This window comes from Xenopus laevis, chromosome 9_10L, assembly GCF_017654675.1.
Source record: "Xenopus laevis strain J_2021 chromosome 9_10L, Xenopus_laevis_v10.1, whole genome shotgun sequence".
Taxonomy (NCBI): Eukaryota; Metazoa; Chordata; class Amphibia; order Anura; family Pipidae; genus Xenopus; species Xenopus laevis.
In genome coordinates, this window is record NC_054387.1 from 70051839 (window position 1) to 70076384 (window position 24546).

The 24546-nt window shown below is 35.7% G+C and overlaps 1 protein-coding gene across 2 annotated transcripts in view; it reads left to right on the plus strand.

Moving 5' to 3' along the window:
- The window catches only part of gpd2.L (glycerol-3-phosphate dehydrogenase 2 L homeolog), a 117719-nt gene that overhangs the window by 58453 nt on the left and 34720 nt on the right, over positions 1–24546 (plus strand). The window contains exons 11-17 of one of the 2 annotated variants that reach the window (XM_041575721.1): positions 479–654; positions 2016–2147; positions 3417–3575; positions 7852–7964; positions 8524–8602; positions 9892–9990; positions 14447–14568. In XM_041575721.1, the coding sequence (XP_041431655.1) occupies positions 479–654; positions 2016–2147; positions 3417–3575; positions 7852–7964; positions 8524–8602; positions 9892–9990; positions 14447–14568 (880 nt within the window). Of the gene's footprint in view, positions 1–478; positions 655–2015; positions 2148–3416; positions 3576–7851; positions 7965–8523; positions 8603–9891; positions 9991–14446; positions 18420–24546 lie in introns of those variants that run through there. The other variant, XM_018234553.2, reaches the window with a different exon arrangement.

Sequence of the window (24546 nt, forward strand, 5' to 3'; positions counted from 1 at the left end):
TAGTTACATAAAGCAACCCTACATGAGAAATGCCAAATATTCTTTAATGGTACCATAAAATGCAATAGTCACCATAAGAAAGTGCAACATTTTGCACCAATTGGGGTTGGGAGGCAAATGTACTGGCACAGAATTCATAACTAGAATAGAATAAATTATTTGTAAATTTAGGCAATTCTTCTTTTTAATTTGGGAGGTGATACACTGTGAGAACCTAGAATTTAGGCAACTGTCCAATATCAGCCCAGCCAGTAAAAATCATACCTGATCCAATGTTATTGATAGGAAGAAAGATATAAATCTTAATATTTAGTATTTGTCTTGATTAATATCTTGAAAGTTATTTTGCCTGGGGAAGATTTCAAACTCAGGATCTGCTTGTGTCAGCTTTTTATGAACTGGATAAGAAACCCTATCTTTACAGGACTTTCTGTCTAAGTAGAAATTATTACTGCTAAAGATTAATATATTTTGTTAGGTGGGAAATGGACCACATATCGCTCAATGGCAGAAGACACGTTGGATGCAGCAATAATAGCACACAATTTGAAAGCAGATCCATGTAGAACTGTGGGGCTTTTCCTTGAAGGGGGGCGTGATTGGTCCCCCACCCTTTATATCCGTCTTGTTCAAGATTATGGGCTTGAAAGTGAGGTAGGTGGTTAAATATTTGTCCTACCATCTGCTATTTATTTAAACATATATAATACTTGTATGGGATCTGTTATCCAGAAACCCATCATCCTGAAAGTTCTGGGAAGATTATCTTTCATAATTCTTTTTATTATTTTTGATATTATTTCCTTTTTCTCTGTGATAATAAAACAATACCTTGTACTTGATCCCCAACTAAGATACAATCAATCCTTTAAATCAACTTTTAGTGTGATGTAGAAAGTGACATTGTAAGACAATTTGCAGTTTGTTTTTTCATTTTTAATTATTTGTGGGTTTTGAGTTATATAGCTTTTTATTCAGCAGTTCTCCAGTTTGCAATTTTATCTGGTTGCTAGGATCCAAATCACATAGGCAACCATGCCCTGGTTTGTATAAGAGACTGGAATATAAATAGGAGAAGGCCTGAATAGAAAGATGAGTAATAAAATGTAGCAATAACAATAAATATGTAGTCTTACAGAGCATTGTTTTTTTAGATGGGGTCAGTGACCCCCATTTAAAATCAGAAGAAGGAGGAAAATAATTAAAAAACTATAAAAAATGAAGGCCAGTTGAAAATATACTTAAAATTAGCAATTCTATACTATACTAAATGAACTTAACCTAAAGGTGAATTCATGTTTGAATGCTTTTTACAAGATGTAAAGTATGGTGATCAAAGTACAGAAAGACCCCTTATTTTGAAAACACCTGGTCCTAAGCATTCTGGATAACAAATCCCATACCTGTATTTGAAAAAGCATAGAGGAGTAAATCTTCTGAATGTATTTGCTGGGGCAATATGTCCATCTGTATGCACAGGAGGCTGTTACAGCAGCCAATTGGAAGAGTTTTATAAAATGTTCATAAATATAACTTCATATCACTTCTGTTTGATATGTTTGGAACTTTTTAGATTGCTAAACAGAATAAGATATAAAAAGGAACAGACTAGAATAATACTATATAAGGAATAAAGCATGAATGTCTGCAGCTCCCATTTACAGATATTGGTTTCCTTTGGCTGTTAATAATGACAGTGCCAGCTCTGTGACATCTCATTCTAACTAAATATTTTTTTTTTGTAAATGTGATGGCTGTAGCAAAGAATAGTTGAAGCATCATTAGTCACAGTTACATTGATACATGCATAGTAGTGTAAGTGCTGCTCTAAGCATTTACAACACAAGTAGTTTCCACCCACACAATCAAGATTTAATACCCTCTTCAGTCTGCTTGATAAAAGCTTTGGGAAACTGACATAAGTAGCCTGCCTTTTATTTCCCCTGCTGTGCTCTGAGAAGCAGAACAGGAAGATGAGGGAAATGCTCTCTGAAAGCCTGTGTTTTGTCTGGCAGGTGGCTCAGCATCTTGCGGCTACCTATGGAGACCAGGCCTTCGAGGTGGCCAAACTGGCCAAAGTCACAGGAAAAAGATGGCCGATTGTTGGAAAGCGTCTAGTGTCGGAATTCCCATACATTGAAGCAGAGGTGGGTAAATGAGAAATGCACGTTATAACCTTTCATAATGATTTTCACTGGGATTTTTAGTGGGCTTATACTATAGGTAGGATATACTATACGAATACATATACGAATAAAAGACAGTGGCTTGTGTCCAAAAAGCACGTTAGCACTATAAATGGGCCTTTGTATGTTTGGGTGCCCAATTAAATTAATTTAAAAGATATCATAAATCAGGGATGCAAACTGGTGGTCTTTATATGACCCACAAACTGCAATGAAGCTCTACAGAGGTGTAGATCTGGAGTCATTTGTATTTTATTACATCAGAACTCCCAGCAGTGACGGTGACACATGCAAGTAACCAATAACAACTAATAAGTGATTTGCCTTTATTTTTCTACTTTCAGAAGAGTTATCAAAGTGCATTGCTTATTGGTTGCATCATCTAGGCAAACTTGCTCAGTGATAGTAAATGATCCCCAGTGAGTTCTGGGATGCATTTTGCCCTAAAACTATAAATATATAGTTGAGGTTAAAGTACAGACAACAAGCCTAAAAAATGCCTCTAGGTGCAAGCAATGTGCAAACAGATACAAAGGGGGTTATTTACTAAACTCTGAATTCATCTCATTTTTAATTAAAAAAACCATGACCAAACTCCCATGCCGATTATACTTTATTTTTTATTTAAAAAATTCAAATTAATCGGATCAGGAAAAAACCCAATAAAATCAAGCTAAAACCAGAATCGTCCGGTTTTTTTAAAGATTTTTTTCCCAAATTGCAAATTTTTTCAGGACTTTTTTGCCAGAAAACACAGAATTTTTCAGATTTTCAGGCTAAAGCCAGCGCAAACCAAGATCACTTCAAATTGAGATTGGTGCCTCTCCCATTGATTTATACAGGTACCTCCACAGGTCTGAGATGACGGATTTTCGTATTCTGGCTTTTTCCAGCATCAGTTTATAATAGATCTCGAAAAATCGAGTTCCTTTTTCCGCAAAAAAATTTGAGGTTTAGTAATTAACACCCAAAATGTTAATCTTAAACAAACTGCATCCATGTCATTATGGACATAACGTGTGAATGGCATGGGAGTCTCTTACACTCCCTCTATTTGTGCATGATTCAGTCTAAGAAATAAGATGCAGGATTGAGACTGGATAGCTTGTCCCTCTGACTCAGACAAGATCTCACTCACACGATGAACAGAATAAGTATATTATAATCAATATTTACACAGATATCTGCCCCCGGCTCTAGCAGTAATGCAGCACTCATTTGCCATTACAGGTTAAGTACGCACTAAGAGAATACGCCTGTACAGCAGTCGATGTCATTTCCCGCCGTACTCGCCTAGCATTTCTCAATGTCCAGGCTGCTGAAGAAGCCTTACCGCGAATAGTAGATATCATGGCCAAAGAGCTTAACTGGAAGGAGCAAAAGAAAAAGGTATGGTAAAAGATAAAGGTATCCAGTGTGAAAAATATTTCAGGATTCTTTACCTATGTCTCAGGACCCCAAAAAAGTTTCTCATGCTGTGTATGATGGGTCACCCTAGATACACTGAAATTTCATATTGCAACAGGAAATTAAAATAAGGTGCATAATTCCTTTGTGAAACTGGTTCCTTAAAAACTTTTGGGTACACTCTTGTAATGGGACCTAGATAGCTTTCCAGAGTAGAGGGCTGAAGCTTAAATATTTCATTTACCCTACCATCCTAGTACATCTTATTTTTATTTAAAATAGGGTAATTATATTCAACTTTGAAATACTTGCTAATATTAGCCTATGATCAAAGATCAGTAGGGTGATATAGTTTAATTTAGGTGTTCAGAACTAGAAGAAATGCCATCAGCACAGAGTAGGCAGGATGCTCATTGGTTGCTCGCATTAAGTGGGCCACTGGCATTCTTTCTTTAAGCATGAATTCCTAATATGACTGGACTTGAGCTGCCAGCATGCTTAATTTACCTTTAATTATTTGTTGGGGTATGCTAGAATTAGCCCTAAAGTAGGTGAATCAGTACTGTTTCTGTTCACTTTATTAGCTTACTATATACAATAGGTTAATATATGTATATGTACATATACATATATGTATATATATGTGTAATAGGTTAATATATATGTTTTTTTAAAATCTCAAAGTTGGGAGTTGTCTGGTTCTTAAAGCTACAACTCCTGCACTGAAGAATGCCAAAGGTGGCATACCCCTATTTTAGGCTATGAGACTTAGAGCTGATCAAATTGACTGTAATTGTCATTATGGCCTGGATTGTGGATGAAAAATCCAGCACTATGTGCATGTGAGCAAACAATTGCAACCCACCACCTGAAACTAATGGCCATAAGCAGACACATATCAATGCATATATTAAATGCTTGTCTATCCAGGTTTGTATTTTCTGTTGCACAGCCAGTAATGCCAAAGAAGAATATAAGGATATTTGCAAAGCTATGGCTCTCACTATTTTACATTTCATAAAGCTAAGTCATTTCTTTGCAATAAATTCCCATTAAACAGAAAATTAAAGCCATGTTGCAGCAGTTAATGTTCCAGGCACTTTGGTTATTATATTCAGTCTAGAGAGGCTCCTTTGCATTTTGAATTGTTGCCACGAGGGTTTCAGCATTAATGCTAGTGCGGTTATAGCAGGGACACTGCAGGGAGGACAAGTAGATTTAACCCTCCAAGAATTTGCCCTTCCTCCTTGCAGCACTGCACTCTGTCACAATAGATATCCAAATTAAGGATCATGCATTTAGGAAAGCTTGATGAGAAATTAGGTAAGGAAATAAGAATTAAAAAAGCCCACAAGCAGAAAATAAACTACAGGGATAATAAGGATGATGAATTTTTAATAAGATTCTTTGTGTGTTATACTGTGGCACTTATGCAGTCCTGCTATTTGTAATGCAAAATGTCACAACTGCCACACAGCACAAAAATAAAAAACTTAATTCAGAATCTTGCTAAGTAGGAAAATTCTGAACTGCTAGTAAAACCTCTGATAAGGAAGGACTTTCATATTAAAGATAGTATCTGTTAGTGCCATGTTAATTAGTATTCTCTTATTGTCCCTTGTGCCCTTTTCCACTTTCCCATGCCTGGAATATTTAGTATATTGAATTGGTTGCCTAGGTATAGCAAGGTTTATAAGCCTTTTTAAACTGTTAGGCTAATAGCCTGTGCATCTTTTCAGGGCTGTTTTTAGTGTAGGGCAATAAGGGCATTTGTCCTGGGCACCTCTAACCACAGGTATCTCTGTGGGAGACAGTGCAGAACATCTCTCACTATGCCAGCAACAGCTCAACTTGTGTCATTTAAAAAAAATGACTGTGTGTGTGTATTATCAAGGTGTGTATAATTTTTGTGAAAGCCGAATTTGCTGCTATTATTTTACATTGCTTTTGAGGGAAGAAAAAATTCAGTTTTTTACACGACGAATCCTGGGGATGTGTGGTGTATTATCCTTCTGTTTTTTACATAGCATAATAAATACGCACCTTAATCTGAACATACATCTAAACATCAATCATTTGGTGTGGTAACCAAATAAACAGCTCTTTGTCTGATTTGGCCATCTACATTTTGGACCGAATCGGGCTGATCCAGTTGCTTAGCATGGGGGCCAAGCGTTTGGATTATAATAAGTACCTGTGCAGATCCATGGCATCAATGATCAAACCTGCTCAATAGATATCTGACTGATTTTCAGCCATTTCAGCAGGCCCTTGCATGGATTTTTTTTTAATTCAAGCTTCCCTTGGCAGTCCAGCTTTGGGTCAGGGCCTGACTTAGCTCATAATAAGTATGCAGATACAGAAAAACATTGGTTTAGCAACTATGCATCAATATTTTCAAGAATATCTAGGACAACAAATATTTCAGCACAAATCATGTTAAATTACCTTTAAAGGAATTGTTCAGTGTAAAAATAAAAACTGGGTAAATAGATAGGCTGTGCAATATAAAAAATGTTTCTAATATAGTTAGTTATCCAAAAATGTAATGTATAAAGGCTGGAGTGATTTCATGTATAACATGTCAGTCAGAGCACTACTTCCTGCTTTTCAGCTCTCTTGGTTTACACTGACTGGTTACCCTGGCTACCAGGCAGTAACCAATCAGAGACTTGAGGGGGGGGCCACATGGGTCATTTCTGTTGCTTTTGAATCTGAGCTGAATGCTGAGGATCAATTACAAACTCACTGAACAGAAATGTCCCATGTGGCCCCCCTTCAAGTCGCTGACTAACTCAGAGTTATAGAGCTGAAAAACAGGAAGTTGGATTCTGGCTGTTTTATTAGACATCTGTTCACTCCAGCCTTTATACATAACATTTTTGGCTAACTAACTATATTAGAAACATTTTTTATTTTGCACAGCTTATCTATTTACCCAGTTTTTATTTTCACACTGAACTATTCCTTTAAACTGGGCTTTCAGATACATCTAAAAGAGCAAATAGGCACTTTACTCAAATTTTACTGCTCAAAGCATCCCAAGAGGGTACTGCCCTACAGTATCAGAACCACTGCTATACAGAGTCTAAATTCTATATGATTTACAACAATTTGGATAATCTAAAAGTCAATTATTGCAAATCCTTATTAATACAAACTCATTGTTTCCAGATCCGAAAGGTTTCGGTAAAGTGTTGCTTTTAGAGAAGAATTTTCCATAAGGCCCAATAGCTTCTAGTTGGACCAATATGTTATACCACTGGTAGTCAGTAAATAATTCTCTCTACTTACCGATCATCATAATATATAGCATAATAGATAGCAAATACATAGCATTTGTAAAGTAGGTAGCTCTTTCTCTTCTACTAGTATTTCAGCTGTCTATAGGGGACCTTTGTGTGTGTGCTGGCAACCATGTCACAGAGCCCTTTGCCACTGGACCCCCTGGTGGCAAACTGCACATTGAATGTTTTCATTATACTGTATCTTCTTCCCCATTAATACTTTAACCCCTTTCAGATCTGTTTCTTAAAATGCTCAGGGGATTAAATTAGTGCCTTGTGTAATCAATATCCCTTGTGCTAAACATTTGGAATACGGTTGCTAGCACCTCATTTTATTGGACGATGCATTGGCTGCTAGACTTCTTTTAGAGGATCAGCAGCAATAAAGGCAAAAACCTATTGATGGTCAAGTAGATTAAGAAATTAGGAAATACCCCAACCTGGGGGCATATTGTTTTTTTATACTTGTATTACCAGTAGTTTTTTTGATTAACTTTAAGGGCACATTACAGAGTGCTCACATTTACTGCAAATGCCTGAGGCATTGTTCTATATGATCACAACATTGTAGTACACAGGTTAACTGATTTCATGTTTCAGAGTGTGTGCCTACAAAAATGGAGATCAGCACTGAACATGCATCCATCAGTATGATTAAATAGTATATTTGTCAGAATTATATTTACATAAATATCTTATTGGCTCTATAAATTATTTTATCACGTTTGTCATTTTACTTTTTTTTTTTAAAAAAGATTTTAATTGTAGAAAAGAAAGTTTTTGGAGTTTTTATCAGGTCAGGAGTATAAAACACATTTCATAACAATGAAAGGCTATCGAATTTCTCAATTTTCTCAAATTCTACACTTTAATAGAAATAAGGAAAATGTGAGCCATTTTTGGTTGCTTTTTTTCTAATTCTTTTTTCTACTTGAAATCTAAACCTGCAATTTATTATTATTGATTTCCAGGAAGAATTGGAAACAGCAAAGAAATTCCTGTACTATGAAATGGGATACAAATCTCGTTCTGAACAGTTAACAGACCGATCTGAAATTAATCTGTCACCTTCTGATGTAGACAGGTAAATGTGTCTTATTGTTCCTTACCAAAAGTGCTGGATATATAAACAGCTTGTCAACAGGAGCTGTTATACTAATTGTTATTCTGACATGGAAAACCAGCTATTGTGTTGCACTGATTAATGTTCGTCAATCATTTCATCCGAATTTTATTTTTAGAGGATGCTGAAATACGGGCCGTGTGAAAAACAGACATAAGTAAATTGAAATAGTTTCATAGTCCTAATTAATAGGAGTGGAAGGACCCAAGTTAATTTGATAGGTCAGAATCCTTTCTAATTTACTTGCAAAAAGGAAGTCATTCAGGCATGGCACAATTTTATTGTTTCTAATTATGTGAGCAAAAGTTTGGTACTCATGATGCAAACTGCAGAAACAGCCGAAAATGGGAATTAGGAAAATAGTACAGTATGTCCAAGCAACAACATGTTCTTACATATGTATGATGAGGTGGACAGTAGGTTGTGCTAAGATAAGGTCCTAATTCTGCACTAAAGATATCTGTACTATGTTTGCTCTGGGGGTACATTAGCTGCTTCCTAAACATGCTTTGTGTTCTAGGTATACAAAGAGATTTCATAAGTTTGATAAAGACAAGAAGGGATTTATCACCATACTGGATGTTCAGCGTGTTCTAGAGGTAAACTTTTTCTTCATATCCGATTCTGTAAATAGTCCAGCAGGAATCTCACTTTAGGCAGCCACCTATATACAGTACTCTCACAATTCAAGGCAAAAACAGGGATCTCCTATAATAAAGTTTATCATAAGCTTTAAAGGAATATTACATTGTTTTAACGTAATTATAATGTACTTTTGCCATGCACTGGTGAAACTTGTGTGTTTTGCTTCAGAAACATTAATATTGTGTATATAATTAAACTTGTGTAGCAATGGAGGTAATTGAAATAGGGCTAAATGGCACAGGTTTAAAAGCAGATCACAGATAAGCTGTGCAGAATCCATTATATTTTGTATGTGCTATCTGTTATGTAACATAAGCCCTTTCTCCTATTAGTAGTGTACCAGTAAGGTGTCTGAAGCAAACACAACATTTACCAGTGCAGGGCAACAGAACATTATATTTTAATTACTTTTAACACTATAATTTCTTTAAACACTATATTTTTTGGTGTTACTGATTCTTTTACCCCCACAACGGGTCTTTCTCAGGAGTAGCAAGATAACATGCCGGCAACTAGAAAAGTACGCAAGCACTTAATTTTTGCCACAAAGCAAGCATTTTAAATCATGCTCTAATGGATGTTGGCTCAGCATGACTAACAACCATGTGTCCTAGGTGGCTGTGTCTGGCATAGTTTGCAAGTAGCTGTATGCAAGTATCTACATAGCAGGCATAGGCACAAGTAGTGGATATGAGTGTAGAAACCCTAAGCCAGACCCAAGTAAATCTTTAGCTTGCAATGTTATGTATTTGAAAGTCACCGGTTTATATTTGCTACATGTATTTGTAAATGCTGCTTAAGAGTACCATATGTTTAAATTTTGGTATACATGGCAGCTGCTTTGATTTCAGTGACAACTCACTTTCGATCATCATTTGTTGCATTACAGAAATCTCTATGCCAGAAATTGTAATTTTTTTATTTTTTCTAGCTGTTAATGAAGTAGAACATGTTGTTTTCATGGTATTGTGGGATTTGTAGTTCAGCCGCAGCTTGTTTCCCAGCAGTTTACCTTCACACTAATCTCTGAATTTGCCAATAGAACTCTCCAGCACCTCTCTAATCAATATTCCCCTTGAATTAATGCAATGTCTACAGTTAACTCAGTGAGGAATTTCCCTGAGCCACAGTATGGAAGTATCATTAATTACACATCCCAATTTATGCCAATAATTGAATACACTTGTCTGTAGGTCCAAGCTCATTTTAACAGCATATAACCTCTTGGTCTTTATTGTAACAGAATATTCACGTTCAGATGGACGCCAACAATCTACACGAGATCCTGAATGAAGTTGATCTCAATAAGAACGGGCAAGTGGAGCTCAATGAGTTCTTGCAGGTCAGTGCTGTTCCTTATGGAGTTAATCAGACATCATGTTCTAATCACAAAGAGAGGTAATAGCTTATTTACAGGTAGATTCACCATTCTTTTAATATAAACCTCAAACGCAATATACATAGACTTCAATAAACCCATGCCCTCCAATAGCCAAACTAGCATATTTGGCTCTACTGAGCAGTAAATCGCAAACTGCTATCTACCATCTCATCTTGGCTTCATATTGTGGGTTACTATCCATTCAATGACTCTGTAGCTTTTTTTTAATTTTCACAATGTATTCGTCTAATGATGGGATTGTATAATTATTTGTATCTTACTCTGTTTCCCCTGCTTATATAAGTGCAGTTGGGCTACTTCTTTGTGGTCATTAAATAGCATGTGAAAGAAGCTGAAAATGCTGTGGAGGACCCTTAGTGAGTCTGTAGACTGTAGTTGCTGAACACTTTAGGAAGCATCTGCTCACTAGTAAGAAAAGCACTAAGCTTGCTGTCTACAGTTAGTGGCGGGGGTTAGTGAACAATAGGCTATGGGGCATATTTACTAAAGCGTTAATTTTTTTCTCATATATCTCCACCAATGTTTGCCTCAGTACATCGGGGATATTTTCACGGCATGGCATATTTATTTGCTGGTGTAAATTCACCGTGTATATTCTCATAATACTGTAGCCGAATATTTACGCCATATAGTAGTTTGTCAGCCTGAAGCTAGCAAAATTACTCTTGGTGCATATTTGTTCTTATGCTCTGGATTAATTGACGAATATTCGCATTGGAGAAATTTCACCTAGCAAAAACAATTTTAAAGTTTGCCAAAACTTGTCGTATTTACCTTTTAGTAAAATTAAAATTTTAACATTTGTCCTTTTTCAAACATGCACCAATATCCATAAGTACAAATACAGTAAAAATAAAAAATATTCTAATAATGTTTGCATTTAGATTTGAGCAGAACTAGTCAAAAACATGAAAAACATTTTATTAGTTCTATTTAATTTGTACTTCATAATTATCTGTTTAATGTATTGATTTTTTTTCTTTACTTTCTCATATTTACAATATAATCAGTTTTTTTGCTGTCCACTTCCGCCGCCCATGCAGTTTCATTTTTGTAAAGTCTCATTTAGTTGGGCAGGTATTTCAGATGTCTGCCAACTCTTTCTTGAGCAGTGGCAATGATGAATGCCGAACATGAGATAAATTAATGCTAGGGATTTTGGTCAATGTCAGCCCTTTCTTCACTGTGTCAAGTTAAACAAACAAGATCAAGGGAGAGGGAATGGTAATTGTCTCTCTCGAGATGAGCACCAGATAACAGCATTGTTGAATCTAAATGCAGACATTTTTTTTCGTCCGTTGTGTCCAGAATCACAAAAAGGAATAATTATTTCTTAATACATTTATCATCTGTTCAATCAGATTAAATGCATATTCTATTAAACACTGACAACAATGAATTGTTCCTTAGAAATTATACTGGAAACATTTTTAGTCCCTATTTGACAGGAAGGTGATATAGCCATTTGGCTCTATATAGAATTGCTTTCATATCTTCCAGGAAAACGTAACTGTCATTCTAAGCCCAGTGTGGATATTGTAATAGTGAAGAAGATAAAGTAGACAATAATTTATTTTTATTGTGTTTTTTTAGACCATAGGGTCCCAGGATTGAGCTGGAGAATTCTGATAGGGAATGGAACTGGGGAGATTTTCAAGTATATGCATAATAAAGAACCTTTTAGGTTTCTCCAGCTAGAAACCTTAGCTAAAAATGCAAAGGGTGTCCAGGCTGAACGTCCATGAACTTAACAGGCAAATATATTTATATACACTTATGCTGTAATTGTTGTCAGTTAAATTCATTTATATATAAAAAACCCTTACTTAACATGGTGGTTCGGAAACAAATTGTATTCAAGCCCTAGCCTTACCCCACCAAAAATTAAATCTCTCATCACCAAAATAAAGTAAAGCCCTAACCCCAACCTTTTGGTACCGACCAACAAAAATGAATGGTTTGTGGTCATCCAAATGAAGTGAATCCTTAACATCAACCTATTAATACTGTCCACCAGAAAGGAAAGCTCTCAGGTGACCATAATGAAGTCTTGATACTGCCCATAAAAACTATAAGATTATTAAATGAAGACAATATTCCCCATGAGATCTACCTATAAGATATGTGGACTTCCCTAAAATCTTCAAGTGTACTTAATGACTTACTTAGGGAAAATGCCTTCTTGATGGTAACATTCTAAAACACACACAGTAAAACAGTACTGCTTACTAATAGTATCAGTATGTGATAATAGCAATTTATAGACATTATCCCTCAAAAAACATAATATAATTTAATTTGTTCTTGAATACTATAGTTTAATTGGTATCCTGTATGTTTTAATAGTTTCCCATTAGTACTTTTTGTGGGCCTCTGAACCTTCATGAGTTGGCCTCACAGATCAAGAATATTTATAACTGTCAGGTTCAGTGACCCCAATTTGAAAGCTTTGAAGAGGCAGAAGATGGAGGTAATTGAAAAGCTGTTAAGGATAAGACTTTCTATAACAAATAGGTGAATAACCCCTTTTAGACATTCTGAACGGGGTTAGCGTCTGAGAGGCGAGGCAGCAGTGGTAGGGATAGGTTGCAGTAGTATAGGCTGGGTAGGACAAAAAAGTTTTTAGTAAGAAAGGGATGGTTCTTTGCAATATTGTCAGGATATAAAGGAGCAGGCTTTGTCAGAGGTATTGGAGAAAGTAAGGAAAGAGTTAAAGGCTACTCCAACCAGTACAACTTGTTAAAGTAGGGTTAGGTTTTTGTGGAACAATCAGAATTAGTATTTGGGTCTGGTATTCAAGGGTAGCACAATATATGTGGTTATCATGTGCATACAAATGGCATTCAAAGGCAAATTAAGGGATAACGCTTGGTAGCATAATAGAAAAAGTCTATTAGAAAGTAAAAGGGAATGCAGCTTGATTGCAGATATCAGTGGAATGAAGAAATTGCAGTAAAACAGAAGGCCAACAGTACCAGTATATATTATACAACATTGTGTGATTAGGGTAATCAGGTTACTAACAGATACCTACAATAACAGAATAATGAGACCCAGTCCAAAAAGTTTACACTCTAGTAGATTAACGATCAATGTAATTGAAGACATTCACTCCAAAAAACTCAAAGTGCCGTAATACATCTTCTCTTGTACTTGGCTGGACATGAGCTTTAAGCACTAAGCACTATGGAGCGCTTTAATCAGCTCTTTCATTATTACTTAAGAGAGACAGTGATGGATCAAAAAGTAGCTTCATTTATTCAGCCTGTCAAGCTCTGAAGGCCTCAAGTCACATCTGAAGTTTCACCCTGGAAGTGAGCTTAAAGCTTGATACTGAACTCTGAAGCAGGCAAGCCTGGTCTTATTCTAATGTCAACTACTTGTGACCATCTTTTTTCCTCTCTGTGCCTCTGGTAAAAATAAAAATAGACACTAACTGAAAGTAGTTTGCACATTGCCCTAGTAAATAGCCGCACCTAAAAATAAACAGATTAACTAATTTTACTTTACTTCCAATTATTGTTGTTTTTTTATGTCTGTTAACTGGACTTGTTAAGGGAGACATAATGGGGCTCATCTATCAACACTGGGCAAATTTGCCCATGGGCAGTTACCCATATCAACCAATCTGTGATTAGCTTTTTAAAGCCAGCTGCAAGTAGAACAATGAATGCAACAATCTGATTGGTTGACATGGGTTATTGCCCAAGAATGTGCCAGTGCATTATACTCTGTAAAATATAGAAGGAATGTGTTGGGTTAATTTATTGAACATTTTTGCAAAAACCCTACTAGTCCCACCCACATTGCACTTCCTGCTGCCTCCTTTCCAATGCTGTGTTGTAAGGGTGCCGAGGAACCAATCAGCATCTATGCTGACCTGATGGGAAACTGAAGCCTGTCTTTGCTTTTGTAACTGCAGGGCTCCTACTGTGCTTTTGGCATCAACCATTAGGACATTTGAAACACAGACAGGGACCACAGCAGATGTATAGGAGAAGAGAGGTTCTCAATATACAAGGACAGATACAAGCTTAGCGTTGACTATTATTCTCTCCATAATATATTGCAGCTATTATATTTATTTCATTTTACTGGAACTTTCTTTACCACCACCAAGTAGCAGATATCACTGGCCGATCACTATAGGGTGCTTCCTATTTACTAGTGATCTTTGTGGAGCTTCCCATTGGATTTAGTGGAATGCAACTGGTGGAATTTCCCAGAATTTCTAGTAGTGTGCTTTCTTAGCACTGTAAAAGTGTCAATTACAACAAGCAGAGCAGATAAGACCTAGTAGTACTATACATGTATACATCTATTTTCCTATTTTATTTGTATTATTGTCCTTTTCAAAAAAAGATAACATTTTTGGTTTTATTGTTATTGAATAAAGCTTATGAGTGCGATTCAGAAAGGCTTCGTGTCAAGCAGCCGCCTGGCAATTCTCATGAAGAGTGCAGAAGAGAACATGGATCAAAGAGAACCTATTCCTGTGCATCGCAGCGGTGGCGGAGTGTGAGTCTTATGGAATTTGGAAGCTTGTTGCTGCTTCTGTATGCTGGAGAACATTCCAAAGCTGCTTTTTTTCTGTGAACACATGCAGATTTGGCACCCAGTGTGACATTACAAATATTTATATTTTTTTAAGTTGTTTTTTTTTTCATGTAAACATTTATACTCTGAGGTCTTTTGGTGTTTTCTATATACAGTAACTAATTCAGGGTCTTAACATTTCATCTTGATTTTTGGTTTATTTTATATATTTTATGAATGCAATTTCTTAATGTAAAGGAATATTTAAAGTTCAATGGGGAAAAGCTGGTATTTTAACACTTAAAGCTGTGTACATGTTTTCAGTAAGAAACAATTTTACTTGACTCAAGGCTTGCTCACTTGTGCCAAGACCCAAGAAGATAATGTAGGACAGATTAAAGCCACTATTCAGGAACAAGCACATATTTTGCTTATATCTGAATATGGGGAATGTTTCATGTTGTAGCTGCTACAAAAAATAGGCAGATCTCAAATTTTTAATGACAAATCTGCTTTTGCTCTAATCTCCCTGAATAACTGTGTGTTATTCATACAACCAGTTCCATGAATTCTACCCCAAAATTAGCATTTATGTTAAGCTTTGGTATAATAACTATTTCAGCATCTTGAAGGCCAATTTACTAAAATTGGAAATTTTGTTTTTTTTTAAAATCTGAAACAAATATGAATCAAATGTGGTTATTTCTTGGAAAAACTCAAAAAAGCTGTGCAGAAATACACAATCACACTGAAAATCGAATTCTTTAAATTATTTTTAATGATTCTGCACGTTTTTTTAAGTAAAAATATGGAAAATATACTTAGCAAAAACTTATCATTGACTTATACAGAAGCTTACCAACTTTGAGCTACCAATTTTTTTTTGTTTGAGTTTTCCAGATTTTTTTAGCTGGTAAATCTCAAAAATATCAAGAAAAATTCAGAACAATTGTAACTAGATTTTTTTTCACCTTAGAAAACTCAAATTGTAGAAAAATTGGAACAAGAATTTTAGTAAATCATCCTCAAGTCCTTGTATTAGCAAAAACAATAAAGCTATGCTTTTTTGGGTAGAAATTACCAGTGCCTTTATTAACATTGGTGATGTTCACTAATTGCTAAAAATGTGGTGCCAAATTCACATTTTGCTTAATTTAAAGTGCCGATTCACCATTGGGTCCTACAGGATTCCCAAGCTTCCAGACTTTGATAGAATTGATCCAATTGGCCACTTGATTTTGATAAATATGAAATAAAATCAATGGTCCATCTAAGCCTTTGGGGGTTTGTTATCCTAGAGTAGCCAAAAGAACTTGTTGAATCCATAGAAGGTTATGGGCAATGATAAAATAGATTTTTTCAAGTGGATCGGATCATGTTTATCAGTCTTTGCAGAAGTAAATCCCAGGGATCATTACATCAACCTGAACTGATAATGATCCATAAGGATTATTAATATCTCTGACCCTGGGTCTTTGCTATTTAAATAATTAAGTGCTATTTCCAGCCACTTACTGACATTGAACACTACTGTGAATGCACATGTCTTAAGTTATCTGACACCAGTAATTACCCTCAGGTTGGCATGAATGGTATTATTCCATAGCCAATAACCAGAAAGACCACTGATGTTTGCAACTACAGACCAGACTTCTGGTTAGAACAAAGCTTTTACATTATATACCTACATAGATTTATCTAGGAAAGTTGAAGCCACTGAATGTCTTTATAATACACAAAAGCTATGAACATCTTGTAAATGATATCCTTATAAACGGTGAGTTCTGATGTCATCAGTTATAAACGGTGAGTTCTGATGTCATTTCTGTCACATGACTCACTGAAACTTGTGTATTATAATAAATAAAGTACCCCCAGTTGTAAAATATGAGGATATTAGAATTTACCTCGGAGTTCCATGACCTGTATAAAAGCACTCAGCCTTTTTTATATGGTCATGAAACTCCTCGGTAACTTATAATATCCTTATATTTTACAAGAGGGGGTACTTTATTCACTATATAAACTACAACCCAATAGGCCCACAAAATGGCACAATTTGCATTTTGGATGTCAGTATTATACTATATTGACAAGGGAAACTATAGTTATACTTTAAAGGGATAATGACAGTCTTTAATATATATTTGTAATCCCCACAACCTGATATCCTGGAGATTGTATGTTTCATGCCTGGTGAAGCACTTAGACTAGTGCGTTAGGCTATATGTCATGTCCTAAGAAAATAGATCAAACTATTTACAACTACTGCTTCACTTTTATAACAGGCTCACACACATTTCTCCTAATTTAGCTGACAGCCAATGTTTACACTGGTATGGCCCCCCCCTATATATAATATATAATCAGGCACCCCCAGTGATATGGGGTCATGTTAGTGGCAATCACAAAGGCACAATCATCAACGAGAGCGAGTAACATCATATAGAAGCTGTGAGTATTGAGGACAGGAATATCTTAATTCATCACTTGCTACAGTATTTTCTTTCTAAAGAAAAAGAGTGTTTTGTGGCCTTTTGATATTTTTTAGAGGCTACTAGTATTAAGTAAAAATGATAAGTACGCACAAAACCCAGACGTTATTTTTTCACATCAGAGCTTTTGAAGCCTCTTAATTTTTCAAACTCGTCTCTGAGCTTAAATGCCTCTAAAAAGGTTGCCTTTTGTAAGCAGGTGTACTCACATCTGTGTGCCAAATGCCATGTATCAGATCATTTGTGCAAGCTCTGCTTCCGTACAGCATGATGAATGCGAATATCCCTGTGGTTCCTCGTCACGTGCAGTTGTTCTGTGCTTCTTTTGCTGTTGAGATAATCAGTTATTTGGGGGACAAAATGGCAATGTTATGTTTTTCACTGAAATGGAACTGCTGACATCTTCGAGACAAATATTTCTCCATATAGTATAAGAGCATGACATATTATACTGAAATTAAAGTGCTGTACTTTATACAATCACAAAGTAATGTGTACAGTGCTGGAGTATATATGACCTTGTTGCTTTAACTATACTTGCAGTAAGTAACTGCTTATAATTGACACATGTGAGCAGTTAGCATTGAAGAATCATCATTATTTGGTCTGATTTGGGTTCAATTAGCCAAAGGAACCTAGTGACAAATGAAGTGTTTTATCTGTAATCAGTCCAGAAGGCCATTGATATTATGGCTCACAAGCCATCAGCCATATTTTCTTTGCTATTTAGCATTGGGGAGCACTCAGTTGGCCATTAGGCTTTCTCTACTAAAAATCCATTATACATATAAACAGGCCAAATAAACTTGTAGGTAAGTCACTCCAATATTGTACGTACCCACCAAATGAGTTTGATGCTTTTCTTTTGTCTTGATTCATGCACTGATTTCTTTTCTGTAGCCATGCACTGCTATCCGAAGTAAATGTACGCTCTGATGTTATTGACTGCATGAACTGTATGTACTTTTGAATTTTCAATGAACTGTTTTGTACTGTTCTTAGTGAGTGAAATGTGGGACTTTTACATGACGAATGACAACTCCCAGTGATTTTTCTACACCAGGGTCCATAATGCATGCAATCCAGCACAAACTGCCTTTTGAGTCAGTAGCAGGTAACGCCGGATAATTCATTCTCTTTTTCCAAGAATGGACCTAAGTGAATAGCCTTGGTGTAATAAATTTTGAAACTGCACGATTGGTATTTTTATTGCCATAATTTATTGCGTTTTCATATGAAAATTAATTGTATGAATTTATACATGTTTGAGAGGCTCTATTAATGTGCCTTTTTTTAAAATTGACTATGCATGAATCAATAAAGGTATTGAAACACTGATTCACTGATACTTTCCTATTACAAGCAGTCCAGAATGTATTTTCACAATGCAAACAATTAGAATGAATGTTAATATTAATATATCATTTGGAGAATGTATAGCTTACAAGTACTTTAAAAGCAAGGTAGATATATAGATGATAACTGAAGCCACTATTTCTGTGTACTCTGTAATTCTGGTCAGCCAGAAGTTTAAATACATATGTTATGAGTTTCATTTTCATTTATTAAGCACAAAGGTAAAGCTGATTTAATTGAAGCATCTGACACCAGAAATTAAACTCTTTTTTACATCTATCATAAAATTGCCTTTGAAAGCTACTTATAATTTTGCCATAAAGTATTTGCACAATGCTTTAATATTAACTGATGGCCCATGTTCCTGTATGAAGGGGCTGCCATATTTTTGCAATAGGAGTTTTTTTAGCATTAGAAACTTTAACTGACAGGCAGGTTGGCAAAACAGTCAGGTTTAGAAACGTCAACTAACAATAACTTTGATAACCAAATCTCTCAGCAAAAAATTAACAACATGACCTATAGGTAACTTTTAATGTACATTCATATTTTAAAAAGTAGTTTTTTAGTGTCAGTATCACTTTAAGTTAACTTTTAATATGTTATAGAATGGCTAATTCTAAGCAAATTTTGAATTGGCCTTCATTTTTTATTTTTTATAATTTTTGAAGTATTTACCTTCTTCTCTTTCCAGCTTTCAAATGGGGGTCACTAACCCCATCTAAAAATGCTCTGTAAATCGACATATATATATTGTTATTGCAACTTTTTACTACTCATTTTTCTATTCAGGCCCTCTCCTATTCATATTGCAGTCTCTTATTCAACTCAATGCATGGTTGCTAAAGTAATATTGACCCTAGCAACCAGATTGTTAAAATTGCAAACTGAAGAGCTGCTGACTAAAAAGCTAAATAACTACTCAAATATTGCAAATTTAAAAAAAATAATAAAACCATTTGCAAATGAAATAAATTTAAAACAGCAGCACCCCTTGCTGGTCTTTGCTCTTGTAACAGGGAAGCATCTACTGAAGCTTCTCTGCTGAATTCCGTCGGTCTCTGTCAGATTAGTGATAGAACTGCTAATATCTTATATATAATAAATTGCAAAAGTATTAATCCTGAGCTTTAATTTGTTTTAAGGTGTTCATTTCCCTTTTTTATTATCGGCAGAATATTTATATAAACATCGTAGACTGGAAATACATTATTGTTTGCAAGAATCAGGTCCTAACCATATTTAAACCATCATCCTTAATCTGAAAAGAACTGTTTGTACATGGTATAATTTATTTGCAAAATTTAATGGCAACAGTAGTTTAGAGATGATATTATAACTTTTCATTTGTTCTGTGAATTTGTAAAGGTAAGTTCCATATGAATATTCGGTATGATTGATGTATATGTATATATTGCACCAGCATACTGCTATAAACCAGGATAATAACATAAATGCAGTTGATGACTTTACCAATGAGATTCAGATATTGCTAAGGACAGGGGTCATCTGAGACAGCTGTGGTACTGTAGTTTGTATTCATATATTATTTATACAGCTTTTCAGCTATTTCCCCCCATATATTCTGCCTCTTTACAACCTGAAATTTGATGTCGGGTCAGAAATGTAACCAGAGCGCAGTGTATTTCTGAAGCTGGATTACCAGGGCCTCTTCTATTTCAGTCTAACATCCAAATCACTACCTGGTTGGTAGACTGGGACCTTTGCAAGATAGCAGTATAAGGAAGTCATGTAATAAAAGGTGAAAAGTTTACAAGTGGTCTAGTCATCCACTTCAATCAATCAGCTGACAGTATTTGCTGGTCTCATGTTTCTAGGTCTGGGGAAACCACTCACATTTTCTTACAGTACTTGGTAAATTCCCAAAGCAGAGCTGTGAGACAAAATGTTAATAATGCAAAGAATTTATAGTAAACAACTTTATATTAGCTTAGAATATCCCTGTCAGCATCATATTGGGCAAACTTGTCCTTTAAGGGTAGAATAGGGTTTTGTATCAAGAATTCTGCAGCCAATTGCATTTTGATTTACAGAGATAAGTTTTTAATGGAATAACAGTTTCAAGTAACAACAATAAAGCCAAGATAATGAACAAATACATTCATGTTTTGGTCTTGTCTTGCTTGAGGTAAGAGGTGAAAAAAAGCATGTATAAAAACACATTAAAGACAGAGGTCATAGCAGAGAGAAGCAAGAAGTTTCATAAACAAGTTTTATCAGAATAAAGTTATTACTAAAATACAAAACTACAAATTTAAATTGCCTATATTGGAAGTGGGGAATGGCACTAGCACATTGAATTGACCATAGTAGTACCACAATTAATATAGAAAGAAAAAGTAAGTAGGACAGGGAATAATAGACAAGAAAGAAATATGGTAGAATGGGAACTTGGATAGAGGAGCATGGATAAGACTGAATTAAAGACAGCAGACAGAGCCAAGCTATGTACCAATCCGTAAGGACACAATTACTCTTAACAGTTTGAAAAGCTTCAAGTGAAATTTAGACTTAAAAGACTCCAGCAGAGATGAAGACAGCAGGGGAAGCAAGTAGGGTTAGATGTTCAAGTATCATGGATCAAATTCCTGGTAAAATCAGAATTCAACCAATTATTAATTCAGCTAATATTTATTTTTTATTAATGCTTATTAAAGTTAGTCAGTGTTCCAAAACACATGATGCCCTAAGGCACATTGCCCTTCTTAGAGTCAGATTGCAAAATTATGACCCTAATATAATTGGGACATGAGTTTATAGTCCAAATTTTAAATAAATCCTTATTTACTACTAATACAGTTATTATAAACTATGCCAGTGGTTTTTCATTCCACCTCAGACACAAGTAATCTAAATATAAACCTTTTTATTCAGCAGCTCTCTAGGTGCAATTTCAGAAATCTGGTTGGGCTGGTCCAAATTACCCTAGCAACCATGCATTGATTTGAATAAGAGACTAGAATATGAATAGGAGAGGGCATGAATAGAAAGATGAGTAACAAAAAGTAGCAGTAACAAGAAATTTGTAGCCTTGCGGAACCTTTGATTTTTAGATACCCCCATTTGAAAGCTGGAAGGAGTCACAAGAAGAAGCAAATAATTAAAACAAACTATACAAAATAAAAAATTATAGCTTAACTTAAAGATGAACAACCCCTTTAAATTACTGCATTAACAAGACTTACCACCATGTTATTTAATTTTATAAATTGGCCGCTGCCCCAGCCAATGGCAGCAAACTTAACAAACAAAAGTTTCATTACACTTCCTTAATGCTGCATAATTTGGCGTGTTTTTAGTTTGCTTATATTCTGTGCTCTTATTGTTTATGGTGGCACTCATGTAATGTTAAACAAAAAAATGAACTGAGCCCTTGAGGAGTTTGAGAGAGCCATACCTGCCTTGCGGGCCACCATTTTGCCATTTCAGCCATGGTGTGTAGAGAATGGTGTCCCCCACCATCAACAGCTGTCAAACTATCAAGTGTCAGAGTATTCCATGTTACACAACATTATCAAGGCTGAGTTGCTTTTCAGTCTTATCTGCTAGATGCACTACACTTACACAGACTCTTATATTAGTATTGATTTCTCTTAAATATCTAAGTACAGGTATCTGTGAAGATCTTCAGCTGCCCATTTCTCTTTTTTCATAGAGAACAAAATGGACCTGTGTCTTGTAAAAGGGATTTATTTTTTATCACAAAGTATCAAATCCTTTAACACTGCTACCAATAGTAGTGAGGGATTGGTTGTTATATGTTGGAATATAATACAATGACTTGTATAGACGTCTTTGCATAATAATAAACCATTCCTCATCTAAATATGACTTCAAATGCAGAAAACTAGAAGTAACATAAAAGTTAAAGGACCAGTAACGCCAAAAGTGCAAAGGGCACTGATCTGCTGCTGTAGAAATTGTTCTGTTCCAAGCTTTAATTTAGTTCAATTTAGTTCAATTCAGTTGATATAAATATGTTTCTCAGTAGCAGTGGAGGCTACCATTCAATGTCCAGTAGGGACCAATGCGGCATTGTGCATACCAGATAAACAAAATTACAGCCTCTCTATGAAGATATCGGGTTGGGCCTCTATCAGTTATCAATCAGACAGGCTTTCAAATGTTGAGCTCGAACCTAGTCAGACTGTGGATACCTAAACAGTTTTCCCAGCGGATGTTAACTAGTCATTCATATGGAGTTTTTTGGTGTGGGAGAAGTAATCTCAGTATCACTGCCCCAGAACAAAACCCAACAAATCTTGGTGAGTATGTCATCTTACCAAGTTTGTTTCTACAACACCCTTAGACGAGTTTGATAACTCATGTGTAGGTTCCCAAAAATATAATTAAAAAAAATAAAGGCAGCTTCAAAGTAAACTAGTGTGTTATATATATGGATATTCGTACCCCTCTTTTTTCTGCCCCTGGAGTCATCATCCTCAGTAGTCTAAACTATGTCCCCTAGCAAACTACAAACTTAATGCCATCCCCAGGAGTACATCCATCAACTTTTGCAAATAAATGCCTTTCTTCATCCCGGCGTATACCATTTCTTACATGGCGGCACAGCATTGCTTTTTTTCCCATTGTACTATTTTTAATAGAATTGCCAAGCTGGCCTGTATAAATTGCACACAGTTGCAACCACGACAAATAGGCAGACGTTGGCATGATCTTTTGAGTACTAAAATTTGAACAGTGGGCTAAAGACTGTACTTTAAGCCTGCTTAATTACACTGAAAGTAAGATTTAATTGAATAGGGGCACATTTCAGATTTGTCACTATGCCTTTAAAAACCTACCTGACTCCAAACTTGTGTTCCAAAAGTGACCCTCAACCCCCTCTTTTTGTCCTGTGTTTGTCAGAGCTGCAGCTTCTTGCACAACTCACTAGTGACTTCAGAATCTGAAGGTTAAAGGAAAACTATACCCCCCGAACAATGTAGGTCTGTATAAAAATATATTACATAAAACAGCTCATATGTAAAACCCTGCTTCATTTAAATAAACCACTTTCATAATAATATACTTTTTTTGTTGTATGTGCCATTGGGTAATCATAAATAGAAAATTGCCATTTTAAAAAATAAGGGCCGCCCCCTGAGATCGTACGATTCACTGTGCACACATACAAACCACATGTAAGGTCACATGAGCCAATTAACAGACAGAGTTGTGTCTTTTGCTTCCACACTTCTTCCTGTTACAGTTAGGGGCCGATTCACTAAGGGTCGAATTTCGAAGTTAAAAATACTTCGAAATTCGACCCTCGGATTGAAATCCTTCGACTTCGAATATCGAAGTCGAAGGATTTAGCGCTAATCCTGCGATCGATCGATCGAAGGATTTTCCGTTCGATCGAACGATTAAATCCTTCGAATCGAACGATTCGAAGGATTTTAATCCAACGATCGAAGGAAAATCCTTCGATCAAAAAATCACAGGCAAGCCTATGGGGACCTTCCCCATAGGCTAACATTGACTTTGGTAGCTTTTAGCTGCCGAAGTAGGGGGTCGAAGTTTTTTTTAAAGGGGAAGTACTTCGACTATCGAATGGTCGAATAGTCGAACGATTTTTCGTTCGATTCGTTCGATTTCGTTCAAATTCGAACGAATTTAACCAATTCGATGGTCGAAGTACCCAAAAAATACTTCGAAATTCGAAGTATTTTTCATTCGAATCCTTCACTCGAGCTTAGTGAATCAGCCCCTCAGAGTTGTAGTATTTCTGGTCAGGTGATCTCTGAGGCAGCACACAGACCATCACAAAATGGTGGTTCAAGGTAAGAGAAGTAGGACAATATTTACTTAAATATATATTCCAGTTTGGTAAGATTCTTTAATATACCACTTCATTTGATATAAACTATTTAAAACTATTTAAATCTGTTCTCTTAAATATTCATTTGGGGGGTATAGTTTAAGCAAAGATCCCAATAGGATAGAGGGAAACTATTTAAATTTGTTCTTCAGCCTGTCAGGACTTTGATCCTGCCCTTTGCCCTACAAGCTGTATTGCTGACTGACACATTGTAGTAACTGGGGCATAGAGGAATATGGGGTCCATTTTTTTCACCAGGTTTTC